Source organism: Mustelus asterias, chromosome 17 (assembly GCF_964213995.1).
Source record: "Mustelus asterias chromosome 17, sMusAst1.hap1.1, whole genome shotgun sequence".
Lineage (NCBI taxonomy): Eukaryota > Metazoa > Chordata > Chondrichthyes > Carcharhiniformes > Triakidae > Mustelus > Mustelus asterias.
In genome coordinates, this window is record NC_135817.1 from 22232171 (window position 1) to 22246657 (window position 14487).

Here is a 14487-nt window from a genome sequence, read left to right on the forward strand (position 1 = left end):
AAATGGCCTCCTTCTGCACTGTAGGATTCTATGATTCTATGTTGGAGCAATGTCTGTGCTCAGTGGAAAGGTTAACTTATATCAATGCACCAATGCTGAAATCTGCTGCAAAATACATTCACAATATTGACTGACATGTTGATATCTAGTTTGGTTCCTCACAAACATTCAGGTGCTAGAAGGTATTTAAAATGGTTTGATTACAGAAAATCCATTTTAAAACTTTGGGTTTACCAACAAAACAAGTATTATCTTACACTCCTGAAACAGTGGGATGATGCCACTACATCAATTCATGAAAGTGTGCTTTTTATGTTGTCTCTCTTTTGAAAAGTAGCTCATGTCTGACAAGGTCCCCCGATAAACCTTTATCGATATCTAAACCTCTCAGTTATCCTCCTTTGTCAGCGCTAGCCATGTTGTTTAATGGTAGCTCACCAATTGGGAGGGGGTGGGGGTGCACTGAGGGAAGGGTGCAAAAATTGGAGCGTCAGTGATGCCACTTAAAGGCAAACTACACATCTTAAAAGCGATACGCAATTTGGTTGCAGCGAACTGAATTAAAGTTGAGTTCACATCCTTTCTGATCTTTCTGTGGTCACATACTCCAGATCTTTTGAATTCTTTATCCTAGGGGGTGCTCCATCCTTGAATATATTTAAAGCTGAGGTGGATAGACTTTGGGTCTCGCCAGGAATCAAGGGATATGGGGTGGGGGTGGGAAAGTGGAGGTAAAGCAGAAAATCAGCCAAGGTTGTATTGAATGGTGCAGCAGGGTTGCGAGGGGCTGAATGGTCTTATCTTCTAAAGCTATCACCTGCAGCCCACAACTGTCATTCGAATGACAATTGCTCAGTGGTTTGTTATGGTGAAGTGATGGACTTACTTCAGACTAACACACAAATATAATCACAGGTTGCCTTTAGTGCATCAGTGGACAGGTAACTACATTGTCCAGTATATGGGCGTCATGGTTAGCACTGCTGCCTCACCGTGCCAGGGGCCCAAGTTCAATTCCTGGCTTGGGTCACTGTCTGTGCGGAGTCTGCACATTCTCCCCGTGTCTGCACGGGTTTCCTCCGGGTGCTCCGGTTTCCTCCCACAGTCCAAAAGACATGCTGGTTAGGTGCATTGGCCATGCTAAATTCTCCCTCAGTGTACCCGAACAGATGCAGGAGTGTGGCGACTAGGGGATTTTCACAGTGACTTCATTGCATGTTAATGTAAGCCTACTTGTAACACTAATAAATAAGCTTTAAATAACAGAGTAAGCAATTGCAAAATTCAATCCTGAGTCTGGCTGCAGTTCCAAGTACTAATAAAGGGAAGGAAAAACTTAACATTTCTATAGTTGCTTTCATGGCCTCAAGTCATCCCAAAGTGCTTTACAGCCAGTTTAGTAATTTTCAATGGCTGTAATTTTTAAGTGTAGTCATTTCTATGATGTGGGAAACACGACAGCCAATTTACACACAGCAAGGTCCCAAAAATAGAAATTTGATCATAACCAGATGATCTGTATTAGCAAGGCTGTTTGAGAGACAAATATCCACCAGGACATGGGGACAGCTCCCCGGGTCCTCATTGAGCAGTGTTGTGGGATCTTAAATACCCCCCTGAGAGAGCAAAGAAGGCCTTGTTTTATCATAGAATCACAGAATCCCAACAGTTCAGGAGGTGGTTATTCGGACCACAATCCCACCCTGGCCCTATCCCATAACCCAATGCATTTACCTTAGCCTGTCCACCTGACACTAAGGAGTAATTTAGCATGGCTCATCCACCTAACCCACACATCTGTGGGAGGAAACCGGAGCGCCTGGAGGAAACCCACGCAGACATGGGGAGAACATGCAGACTCCGCATAGACACTGACCCAAGCCGGGAATCGAACCCGGGTCCCTGGCACTTTGAGGTAGCAGTGCTAACCACTGTGCCACCGTGCCGTCTTTTTAATGCCTCACCCAAAAGCAACACCTGGAAGAGTGCAGCACCCCCTCAGTACTGCATGGAGCCTCGGCCTAGATTTGAGGTTCGGGTCTCTGGAGTGAGCCTTGAACTCCTGGCCTTCAGACTCAAACCATACTTCTCAGCAAAAGTACAAACAAAAGTTTTATATCTCAGGCTTGGGAAGGGTAAATTCAGCTGGTGTTTCTGAGCCCGATTGCTATTAAGTAAATAGTTTGACCCTGTCCTGCGTTGCACCATGACCAGTGCCGTCAGGGGTAAAGGAGTGAATACAGGAGGGAATTTAAAAATAAAAGCATTTTGACTCAATGCAGCAAAAGATGGGAAGGTGATGGCCTAGTGGTATCGTCACTAGACTATTAATTCAGAAACTCAGCTAATGTTCTGGGACCCGGGATCAAATCCCGCCAAGGCAGATGGTGGAATTTGAATTCAATAAAAAATATCTGGAATTAAGAATCCAAGGGCGACTAGGGGTGGGCAATAAATGCTGGCCAGCCAGCAACGCTCATGTCCCATGAATGAATATTTAAAAAACCAAGCCACATCTAATGGACGCTTATCTCAAAAGGGAAAGAATCCACTGTTTGTCTAATCAAGATAAATGAGAAGAAGGTAAATTATCTGATGCCAATCTTCATTTGTCACATCCAGCCCTGCAGTAGCTGTGATTACAGCTCACTAACAATGCAAACTTCCGGTGATCATAAACTGATTTGGTGATACAGATTCACCGTGTGTCGGTGTAATGAGGTAATCTCACAAGGATGTGTTTGTCAAATTGCAGCGTTTGCAGATTTTAACCTAAGAAATAACTAATTTTGTGTCTCTCCGCAGCCTATCCAGGAAATTAATTGGTAGATAGGATCTGAAAATGAACACAACAGTTGCTACTGACGCCAACCCTCATTTTCCCCGTGTGCAATGATTACTCTATTACTGGTGTGAGTACAATCTGCTGCTTTAAAAAGCTGCATGGACGACAGAGGGGTGTTTCTCCCAGCCAGCCAAATCATATTTTTGTGTACTTTTCCTGAAGGTACTGTTGGCCCCAGTTGTCTCACCTACCCTGTGGACCTATAGAACTCAGCATCGCTCATTCATGTGATAAAGGCTGAGTCACTGAGTTCCTTTAATTCAAATGGCACCTGGTTGTGCCCGGAGCAGAGATCACCTTATATAAAAGGCCTATATGTTGCTTAAAATGATCAAGGTCAGAGTGACTCTCTGGGCTAGTTTTGATGACATGGTGGGGAATTGGGGGTGTGAGGGAGTGATGGTTTTAGATATAAGATATCAGAGCAGAATTAGGTCATTTGGCCCATCGAGTCTGCTCCGCCAATCAATTATGGCCAATAAGTTTCTCAACCCCATTCTCCCGCCTTGCCCCATAACCTTTGATCCCATTACCAGTCAAGAATCTCTCTCTCTCCCTCTCTCTCTCTCTCTTAAAGACACTCAATGACCTGGCTGCCACAACCTTCTGTGGCAATTAATTCCATAGATTCACCACTCTCTGGCTGAAGAAATTCCCCCTCATCTCAGTTCTAAAGGGTCATCCCTTTACTGAGGCTCAGATGACGTTTTCCCCCCAAAATGGTTTGGGTTTTCATCCTACGTTCCATTTCCCCAAGAAGATTGCATTGTTTATGGCAGGGTGTGAGAAGCATATGTACCATGGCACGCAAGGCATCACAAGTGATGGGACAGGCTGATGAACCAATGGGTGCTTTTCCCCCATCAGCCATTTTCATCTGTTCATCTGTTTGGAGCAGCACCGTGGCACTGTTGCCTCACAGCGCCAGGGACCCACGTTCAATTCCCCACCTCGGGTCACTATCTGTGTAGAGTTTGTACTTTCTCCCCGTGTCTGCATGGGTTTCCTCTGGATGCTCCGGTTTCCTCCCACAATCCAAAGGTTAGGTTGATTGGCCATGCTAAATTGAACCTAGTGTCAGGGGGATTGGCAGGGTAAATGTGTGAGGATATGGGAATAGGGCCTGGGTGGGATTGTGGTCAGTACAGACTCGATGGGCCGAATGGCCTTCTTCTGTACTGTAGGGAATCTATGATTCTATATCACTGAACAGTAATCTGGAGTGAGGGCCTCACCAATATTATTCCCGCAGCCAGAGTTGCTGAGACCAGTTGGAGACCTTCTTCGCTTATCCAGGCTGATATCTGCCCAAGGATTAAAACTATGGGATCTTCCTGGTTTGCATGGTTGAGCAATTCATCTGATCATCTGCAACACGTACCTCTCCACTTTCACCTCGCTGAAATTACATAGATTGCAATGGCTACGTAATATAGACAAAGGCAACAGGGCCAACCTCAATCATATCATAGAATCATAGAATCCCTACAGTACAGAAAGAGGCCATTCAGCCCATCGAGTCTGCACCGACCACAATCCCACCCAGGCCCTACCCCCCTATCACCAAGAGGCAAAAGCTTGCACAGTCCCCTTTACCCATTGCAGCCCATCCACCCAGCCCCTGAATGACTCAAGATTGTTGTCTACACCACTCCACCCAGAGGTCTATTCTCAGCATCGCTTACTCTTTGTTAAAGAGAGTCTTCCTGATGTCAAACCTAAATTCACCTTCCACTAGTTCAGCCCATGGCCTCTCATCGCCTTGTTCAGGATTTACCTCTTACTCAGTTGTCTTCTTCCAAGGGTGAAGAGCCTTTATCTCTCCAGTCTTTCCTCCTACCTCAATCCTCTGATGCTGGGGAATCAGCCTTGCTGGCTGATCTCTGCACCCATTCAAAGGCTTGAGTACTACTCAGTTTCTAGATGGACAAAACTGGACTTGGTATTACGATCAAGCGCTGGGGATGTGGAAGAATTTCCACTTTGATATAGTTAGCACAAAGCATGACATGTATTTAGAGATATGATAAACATTACATGTCATATAACAATGTATTCATTAATTGTCTCCCTTTCATTAAAAGTTCGAATTAAAACATATTACCAGGAGCACGGTGGTTAACATTGCTTTCCCACAGCGCCAGGGATCTGAGTTTGATTCCCGGCTTGGTCACTGTCTGTGTGGAGTTTGCACATTCTCCCCGTGTCTGCGTGGGTTTCCTCCGGGTGCTCCGGTTTCCTCCCACAGAGTGAAAAACGTGCTGGTTAGGTGCATTGGCCATGCTAAATTCTCCCTCAGTGTACCCGAACAGGTGCCGGAGTGTGGCAACCAGGAGATTTTCACAGTAACTTCATTACAGTGTTAATCTAAGCCTTCTTGTGACACTAATAAATAAACTTTTAATTTAAAAACTTTAAAACTTAAAACTTATAACATAAAATCATTGAATGTTACCTCACAAAAAAGGCCATTTGACCCATCAAGTCTGCACTGGTATTTCTCCCTGCATGAACCACCTTCTAATCCCTCTGCTCACTTTTCAAATGCTTTAATGTTCCTCTTTCTCAAGGAATCATTTAACCATAAAATGGACATCGCGCAGCTAACACACGAATTGACACAGAGTTAACTCTGCACTGAATCTGGTTATGAGGATATACATAGATTAAAGCGTCAGGTGTACCTCTATGCAGGAATTGTAGCTTCTGTTTGGCACATTGGTGAAGTTCCTCTATACATGGTGGTCTGGTCAGTGGGTGAAATAGACCTTCCTGCTGATACCATGGAGCTTGGTAGTGGACTGTTAGTTTACTCTCCCTGTCCAGGTTTGATACAGCTGAAAAAAACAGAAACAGCCGGTAAGCAATCATCGTATCAGGGACTTCAGCAAAGGACAACCGTGGGGGTATAGGAGCGTTCTGTAGAGTAACGCACGACTGGTTACAATCTGTGCTTGCACCAGAGAAACAATCCGAGATAGAAATCGTAGAAAGAGGCCAACTGGCCCATTCATAGAATCATAGAATCCCTACAGTGCAGAAGGAGGCCATTCGGCCCCCATCGAGTCTGCACCGACCACAATCCCACCCAGGCCCTACCCCCACATATTTACCCGCTAATCCCTCTAACCTACGCATCTCAGGGACAATTTTTAACCTGGCCAATCAACCTAACCCGCACATCTTTGGACTGTGGGAGGAAACCGGAGCACCCGGAGGAAACCCACGCAGACACGAGGAGAATGTGCAAACTCCACACAGACAGTGACCCGAGACGGGAATCGAACCCGGGACCCTGGAGCTGTGAAGCAGCAGTGCTAACCACTGTGCTACCGTGCCGCCCGTGCATTATGTCTGCATCAGCCGAAATAAATGGCCCAACCAACCTAATCCGACTTTTCAGCATTTGGTCTCTCGCCATAAGATCATAAGATGTAGGAGCAAAGTAAGCCATTCAGCCCATCGAGTCTGCTCCACTATTCAATGAGATCATGACTGATCTGATAATCCTCAACTCCACTTTCCCGCTTTATCCCATAACTCTCGATTTCTGTACTGATTAAAAATCTGTCTATCTCAGCTTTGAACATACCCAACGACCCAGCCTCCACAGCCCCCTGTGGTAAAGATTTCCACAGATTCACTCCTCTCTGAGAGAAGAAATTCTTCCTCATATCTGCCTTAAATGGGCAACCCTTGCTCTGAGATTATGTCTTCTGGTGCTGAAGCCCTGAAGATTACAGCATTTCAGGTACTTTTCAAATGGGATGATGTGCTCTGCCTCTATCACCCTTTCAGGCAGTGAGTTCCAGCCCCCTACCACCCTCCAGGTGAAATCATTTTTCTCCATGTCCCGTCTAATCCTTCTACCAATCACTTTAAATCTGTGCCCGTTAGTCACTGATAAATATATACTTCCATAATGGCCAAATGGCCAACTACCGTCTGACTACAAGAGAGACCAGGAGATATCAGCTTTGATTTCCGCTCTGAGCTATACTATCTGACCTCAGTCAGTGGGGATGTGTAACGAGGCCCATGAGGTTGGCCTCTTGGAGTATGAGGTCTCTGATTGAGGTAATGATTGCTTGCCAAATCAGGGATCTCACCTGTGTATATATCGAGGAGTGTCAGGGCTACTGACACTTCGGATTCTGACTTTGTACCTGAAGCACTCTTTGGAGTGGAATTGAGTTTATAAATAAAGGGAATCTGATGAAGGGAGACCGGCCTCCGAGGAGTTATTTTAGGATGCGACAATTGATCTTGATGTCTGTGGGCTAAGGAAAGGGAAATGCCAGCCAGATCTCCCCCCACGACCCCATCTCTACCCCAGGAATGCTTGTGCACTTGTGGAGACAACAAGTGAAATGGGACTGAGCTTGGCTGTGGTGTACTTTACAATGAGCTTACTGGCATGATATGTGACTACTGGGTGAGGTTAGTTGGACTTTTGGGAATCCCAGTGAGAAAAAACATATATTACCTTCAAATAGAATTCACAGTATGAAATAATTTTCCTTCAATTTTTCTTTCATTATATTGGTACCATGATCATGAATCTCTTTATTACAAATATCTGCATAATAAAATTTGATATAAAAACTTCCACCTATTTAAGCAGTTAAACAGATATGACCTCTTGCCATCAACCTTTAGTAATGTCTTTACCATATGTCTTAAAATAGAGCAGAGAAATGTATCTCACGTTTATATCTGTGTCAGGGGAGCAATAGTCACTCGCAAAGCTGATTAATATTACACTCCTGGACCAGGATTTTACCGTGAGGGGAACCTGCCGCAGGAGATTTAGAGCTCAGTCTAAAGTCCATAGTTTTTTGCTGGGACCAGACAATCCAGGCGGTGGGCGGGGCTGGAAAATCCCGGCCTCCCAAAACAACTCTTTAACCACCAAAAGGCCCTACACACGGCAAAGTAACAACTAGATTACTTCCTAATTCTCAGTGGGAGTAAAAGTACTTCAGAACAAATCCCACAAAGGACTTTCATTTTGAACTATAGTCAGAGCAGCTAAAAGTGACGAACTTGCCGATTGCTGCCGTATACATTACAAAACAGAAAATCTGCAGATCACCTTCCCTAGTCCCTTAAAGGAGTTGAGTGACACTTGAGTGGAAGAGGGCTTGGCAAGCTCGATTCCTGGCTTGGGTCATTGTCTGTGTGGATTTTGCATGTTCTCCCCCTGTCTGGGCGGGTTTCCTCCGGGTTGCTCCGGTTTCCACCCGTGGTCTGAAGGACGTGCTGGTTGGGTGCATTGACCTGGGCAGCTGCCGGAGTGTGGCGATTGGGGGAGTTTCGCAGTGGTTTCGTTGCGGTGCTGGTGTGGGCCTACTTGTGACTAATAAATAAACTTTAACTCAATCTGAATTATGAGTGTCTTTTGTATTGTATTGAATGTGATTTGCCCAAGAGCATTCAAATGGTTATTGGATAAACATGGATGATATTGGAATAGTGTAGATTAGAGGGGCTTTAGATTGGTTTCACTGGTCGGCGCAACATCGAGGGCCGAAGGGCCTGCACTGCGCTGTAATGTTCTATGTTCTAAGGGAAGAGGGAGCCACATAGAGCAGGAAGCTCCCTTAAGTGTGATCTCTGCTTTGTGCCGAGTCCATTGATTTGACTCAGAGCCAGATGCCAGCTGTAGGTCAGTGGTGGCACTCTCGACACTGAGTCTGCCTGTGGGTTCAAGTCCCGTCCCAAAACCTGAAGCAGTGGCCTGGGCTGATTTGATTTATTATTGTCACATGTATTAGGATACAGTGAAAAGTATTGTTTCTCGCACTCTATTCAGACAAAACATACCATTCAAAGAGTACAGAAGAGAGAAGGAAAGGAGAGGGTGCATAATGTAGTGTTACAGTCATAGCTAGGGTGTAGAGAAAGATCAACATAATATGAGAGGTACGTTCATTCAGAGGTCTAATGGCAGCAGGGAAGAAGCCATTCTTGAGTCGGTTGGTACGTGTTCTCAGATTTTTGTATCTTTTTCCCGACGGAAGAAGGTGGAAGAGAGCATGTCCAGGGTGCGTGGGGTCCTCAATGCTGTTTGCATTTCCGAGGCAACAGGAAGTTTAGGCGGAGTCAAAGGATGGCAGGTTGGTTTGTGTGATGGACTGGGCTACGTTCTTGACCCTTTGTAGTTTCTCGCGGTCTTGGACAGAGCAGGAGCCGTACCAAGCTGTGATACATCTGGAAAGAACGCTTTCTATGGTGCATCTGTAAAAACTGGTAAGAGTCGTAGCGGACATACCAAATTTCCGTACCACCTGAGAAAGTAGAGATGTTGGTGGGCTTTCTTAACTATAGTGTCGGCGTGGAGGGACCAGTACAGTTTGTTAGTGATCTGGACACCTAGAAACTTAAAGCTCGCGACCATTTCCACTTCATCATTGTTGATGTAAACAGAGGCATGTCCTCCACTCCAGTGCAGTACTGAGGGAATGCTGCACTGTCGGAGGTGCTGTCTATCTGATGAGATGCTGAACCGAGGCTCAGGCCTGTCTTTTCCAGGTGGTCATGAAAAATCATCGCATGGTACCAAGTCCCGAGGCTACAGACAGGGAAATATCACCGGGAGCTCTATCTCCGACTCTGTTCCCTGAGCCCTGCTGAAACATTTAAAGTAAGAAGTTTAACAACACCAGGTTAAAGTCCAACAGGTTTATTTGGTAGCAAATGCCACTAGCTTTCAGAGCGCTGCCCCTTCGTCAGGTGGAGTGGAGGAATGCTCACAAACAGGGCACACAGAGACACAAACTCAATTTACAGAATAATGATTGGAATGCAGTCTTTACAGACAATCGAGTCTTGAAGGTACAAACAATGTGAGTGGAGAGAGCATTAAGCACAGGTTAAAGAGATGTGTATCGTCTCCAGACTGGACAGCCAGTGAGATTCTGCAAGTCCAGGCAAGCTGTGGGGGTTACAGATAGTGTGACATGAACCCAAGATCCCGGTTGAGGCCGTCCTCATGTGTGCGGAACTTGGCTATCAGTTTCTGCTCAGCGACTCTGCGCTGTCGTGTGTCGTGAAGGCCGCCTTGGAGAACGCTTACGCAAAGATCAGAGGCCGAATGCCTGTATCTGTAAAGAATGCATTCCAATCATTATTCTGTAAATTGAGTTTGTGTCTCTGTATGCCCTGTTTGTGAGCATTTCTCCACTCCACCTGACGAAGGGGCAGCGCTCTGAAAGCTAGTGGCATTTGCTACCAAATAAACCTGTTGGACTTTAACCTGGTGTTGTTAAACCTCTTACTGTGTTTACCCCAGTCCAACGCCGGCATCTCCACCTCATGAAATATTTAAAGGCAGCAATGTGGGCCAGAATGAGGCTTGACTGTCCAGGTATACACATGAAGAATGGCCACTTGGGTGCGGTATGACCGATGGCTGGCATAACTGGATTGCACTAGGGGAGGTGACAGCTGAGTAGTATTATCGCTAGAATATTAATCCAGAAATTCAGCTAATGATCTGGGGAACAAAAACAGAAAATGCTGGAAAATCTCAGCAGGTCTGACAGCATCTGTGGGGAGAAATTAGAGCCAACGTTTTGAGTCTAGATGACCCTTTGCCAGCTCTGATGGCGGGTCATCCTGACTTGAAACGTTAGCTCTATTCTCTCCCCATAGATGCTGTCAGACCTGCTGAGATTTTCCAGCATTTTCTGTTTTTGTTTCAGATTCCAGCATCCCAGTGTTTTGCTTTTATCTTAATGTTCTGGGGAACCCGGGCTCGAATCCTGCCATGGCAAATGGTGGAATTTGAATTCAATAAAAATTATCTGGAATTAAGAATCTACCGATGACCATGAAACCATGCTCCATGAAGGACGTAGGGGCTTTGGAGAGAGTACAGAAAAGGTTTACTAGGATGTTGCCTGGTATGGAGGGTATTAGCTATCAAGAGAGATTGAATAAACTGGGTTTGTTCTCCCTGGAAAGATGGAAGCGGAGGGACGACCTGATAGAAGTTTATAAAATTATCAGAGGTATAAATAGGATGAACATTTGGAAGTTTTTTCCCAGGGCAGAAATGACAATTACAGGGGGCATAAGTTCAAGGTAAGGGGGAAAGGTTCAGTGGAGATGCACGGGGGAAGTTTTTTTTTACACAGAAGGCAGTGGTGGCCTGGAATGCACTGCCAAGTGAGGTGGTTGAGGCAGTTAGGCTAGCCACATTTAAGACTTTTCTCGATAGTCATATGAACAAATGGGGAATAGAGGGATATAAGCAGTTGGTCTAGATAGGACAACATGATCGGCACAGGCTTGGAGGGCTGAAGGGCCTGTTCCTGTGCTGTACTATTCTTTTTTTTCTTTCTAAACCATTGTCAATTGCCGAAAAAAACCCATCTGGTTCACTAATGTCCTTTAGGGAAGGAAATCAGCCATCCTTACCTGGTCTGGCCAACATGTGACTCCAGAGCCACAGCAAAGTGGTTGACTCTCAACTGCACTCGGGCAACTAGAGATGGGCAATAAAGGCTTGCCAGCCAGCTACACCCATGGCCCACGAATGAATTAAAAAAACCTAATATCTTCAGGAGGCAACCTGATGAGAAAACCATTCAAGCTGATCTTTGCAGGATCCAGTTGCTTGGTTTCCAGTAAGGGTTTTATTGCAGTGAAAAGCAAACTAATGACATATGCTAATTTCTGCAGTTGATTATTTTTTAAAAACCCTAAAATTTAAACACTCAAGGCTTTTTCTTTCCATTTTTGCATTAAAAATGCAACAACGCTCTTCATGTAATGTGTGCATTACAATGTACTGATGGGGCAGTGGGAGAAGCTGCCTTGTGACTGACTACCACATCTGACAGAATGTATTACAGCTTTGCCAGCCAAATTCTAATGAATTTGCATTGCACAGCAGAGGTCGAAATGATGAGATCTGGGACAAGAACAGTATCCATCGAGCCAAGACCAAAATAAAGATCCCTGTCAAAAAGTGCAAATACAGTCTTTAATTTCTTCGAAAACTACCACTGGCAGTGCTTCACTGTAAGTAATTTTATAAATGAACATATTAGCTTTCCTTTCAAGAAAAAACAACAGCTTTGAATCAATGAGATAAAGGTGGGCAGCTGCCTGAAGACAGTAGGTTATATAGGTGTAGATACAGATTTGACATCCTGTCTGCAGGACATGACAGTTGTTACATAGGCTAGGGCCATTCTTAGAATCATAGAATCCCTATAGTGCAGAAGGAGGCCATTCGGCTCACCAGGTCTGCACTGACCACAATTCCACCCAGGTCCTATTCCCATAACCACACCTATTTATCCTGCTAATCCCTCTAAACATTAAGGGGCAATTTAACATGACCAATCAACCTAACCCGCACATCTTTGGACTGTGGGGGGAAACCAAAGAACCCGGAGGAAACCCTTGCAGACACAGGGCGAATGTGCAAACTCCACACAGACAGCCAAGGCCTGAATTGAACCAGAGGCCCTGGCGCTGTGAGGCAGCAGTGCTAGCCACTGTGCCACCATGCTGCCCTCTTGAAAAATGCTATGCTGAGTTTCCCTTGTAGAGGCCCATTGTGGGAAAAATAACAGGTCTGAACTTGTCTGTGATGCCCCCACAGTCAAACAGCCTGCAGATATTTAGGGTCAAATATATAAATGGCTACCCATCCCCATGGACCTTAATTGTGCAGTGAAAACAGCTGGATAATCAGTTCAGGGTATAAGAGGTTGTCACTTTGAAAGCATTTCTTTCTATTCAATGCTGATCTCTTGGGGCCTCTGAGAGTTCATTCCCTTCAGGAATGGGAACAGATAGGTGTTTGATGGCGAGTGCTAACACGATGGGCTGAAGAGCCTCTTTTTTGTGCTGTGAAACGCTATGGCTCTATGAGAAATATGTATGGTGTCCCCCTTCTGAGATCTCCCTTGTGCAACTTGTGCCTGCTACAGAGGCAAGTGGATAAATCTGCTCTCACCCTCCACCAGTACATCTCTGTATTAGACAACAAACCTGGTGTTGTTAAAACTCTTACTGTGTTAGACAACAAAGCCACTTCTTTGTACACAATCTTCCAGCGTTGAAAGAGGGCTATTCAGCCCATCATATCTGTATCAGCTGTTCGAAAGAGCGATCCAACTAGCTCTACTCCCCTGCTCTGCTGTCCTGTCCCTACAATTCTCTCCCTATCACATATATATCTGAAAGTTACTATTGAATCTGCTTCCACCACCCATTCGGGCAGCACGTCTGAGAGCATCATAAACTGCTGTGTCAAAAAGAAAATTGCCTCAGCTCCCCTCTTATTCTTTTACTAATTACCTTAAATCTGTCTCCTATGACCCTCCTGGAAACAGTTTCTCCACACTGACTCCATCAAAACCCTTCATGATGGACATATCTATTAATTCTCCCATTAAATCCCTCTGCTCTAAGGAGAGCAATTCCAGCTCCGTGCATCCACAAGGCAGCCTGTGGGATTCACACCTCTCAACCTATTTCATGTAGAGAATTAGCAGACCCGTTGATCCACATTCACTCGATAAAGCTGCTGCTGGGCTGTGGATTCGATGGCGTGAATGCACAAAATGGCTCCAGGAAAATAAAATGAAGGGAAGAACTCTACAGGAAACCTGCGCTGTTGCTGAGCAGAGACTGATAACCAGGTTCCACACACATGAGGACGGCCTCAACCGGGATCTTGGGTTCACGTCACACTATTTGTAACCCCCACAACTTGCCTGGACTTGCAAAGTCTCACTGGCTGTCCTGTCTGGAGACAATACACATCTCTTTAACCTGTGCTAATGCTCTCTCCACTCACATTGTCTGTATCTTTAAGACTTGATTAGCTGTAAAGACTCGCATTCCAATCATTATTGATTAGTCTGTAAATTGAGTTTGTGTCTTTATATGCCCTGTTTGCTGTTTATGAGCAGATCTCCCACTCACCTGACAAAGGAGCAGCGCTCCGAAAGCTAGTGGCGTTTGCTACCAAATAAACCTGTTGGACTTTAACCTGGTGTTGTTAGACTACTTACTGTGTTTACCCCAGTCCAACGCTGGCATCTCCACATTGGGATTGTCAGCACAGACTTGATGGGCCGAATGGCCTCCTTCTGTACTGTAAGGATTCTATGATGAAGCAGAGCTGTGTCCCTCACCCTCACTTTGTTTGGTCTCCTTCTCTATGCCCCCTTAGCCTGCATATTTGATGAGGTGGGAATGGAAAAAGTTTACCTGCATATTAGATCAGATGGCAGGCTCGACAAACTGTTCAGACTGAAAGCAAAGATTAAAAAAAAGCACATCTGGATCAGAGAACTCCTGCACTCTGACGATGCCATAGTAATCATTCACTCAGCCACAGAGAATCATGGATTGTTTCTCACAGTCCTGTAACCTTTTCTCTCTAAGCCTTAAGAAAACCATGGTTATGGGACAGGGTGTCACATCTCTGCCCATCATCACACTAAATAATATCCTTGCTAGAAGCAGTTAGTAAATTCTGCTACCTCAGGTCCACAGTGGCAGACAACCTCTCTCGATTCAGAACTTAATACACACATAGTGAAAGCAGTTACCACATTTGGCCAACAGATGCATTCAATAAAAACAAATTACTGCAGATGCTGGAATTTGAC

At 45.2% G+C, this 14487-nt stretch overlaps 1 protein-coding gene across 2 annotated transcripts in view; it reads right to left on the reverse strand.

Moving 5' to 3' along the window:
* LOC144506368 (actin remodeling regulator NHS-like) overlaps positions 1–14487 on the reverse strand; it is a 529732-nt gene that overhangs the window by 151878 nt on the left and 363367 nt on the right. For both annotated transcript variants that reach the window (XM_078232382.1, XM_078232383.1), the window contains exon 2: positions 5530–5682. In XM_078232382.1, the coding sequence (XP_078088508.1) occupies positions 5530–5682 (153 nt within the window). The remainder of the gene's footprint in view (positions 1–5529; positions 5683–14487) is intronic.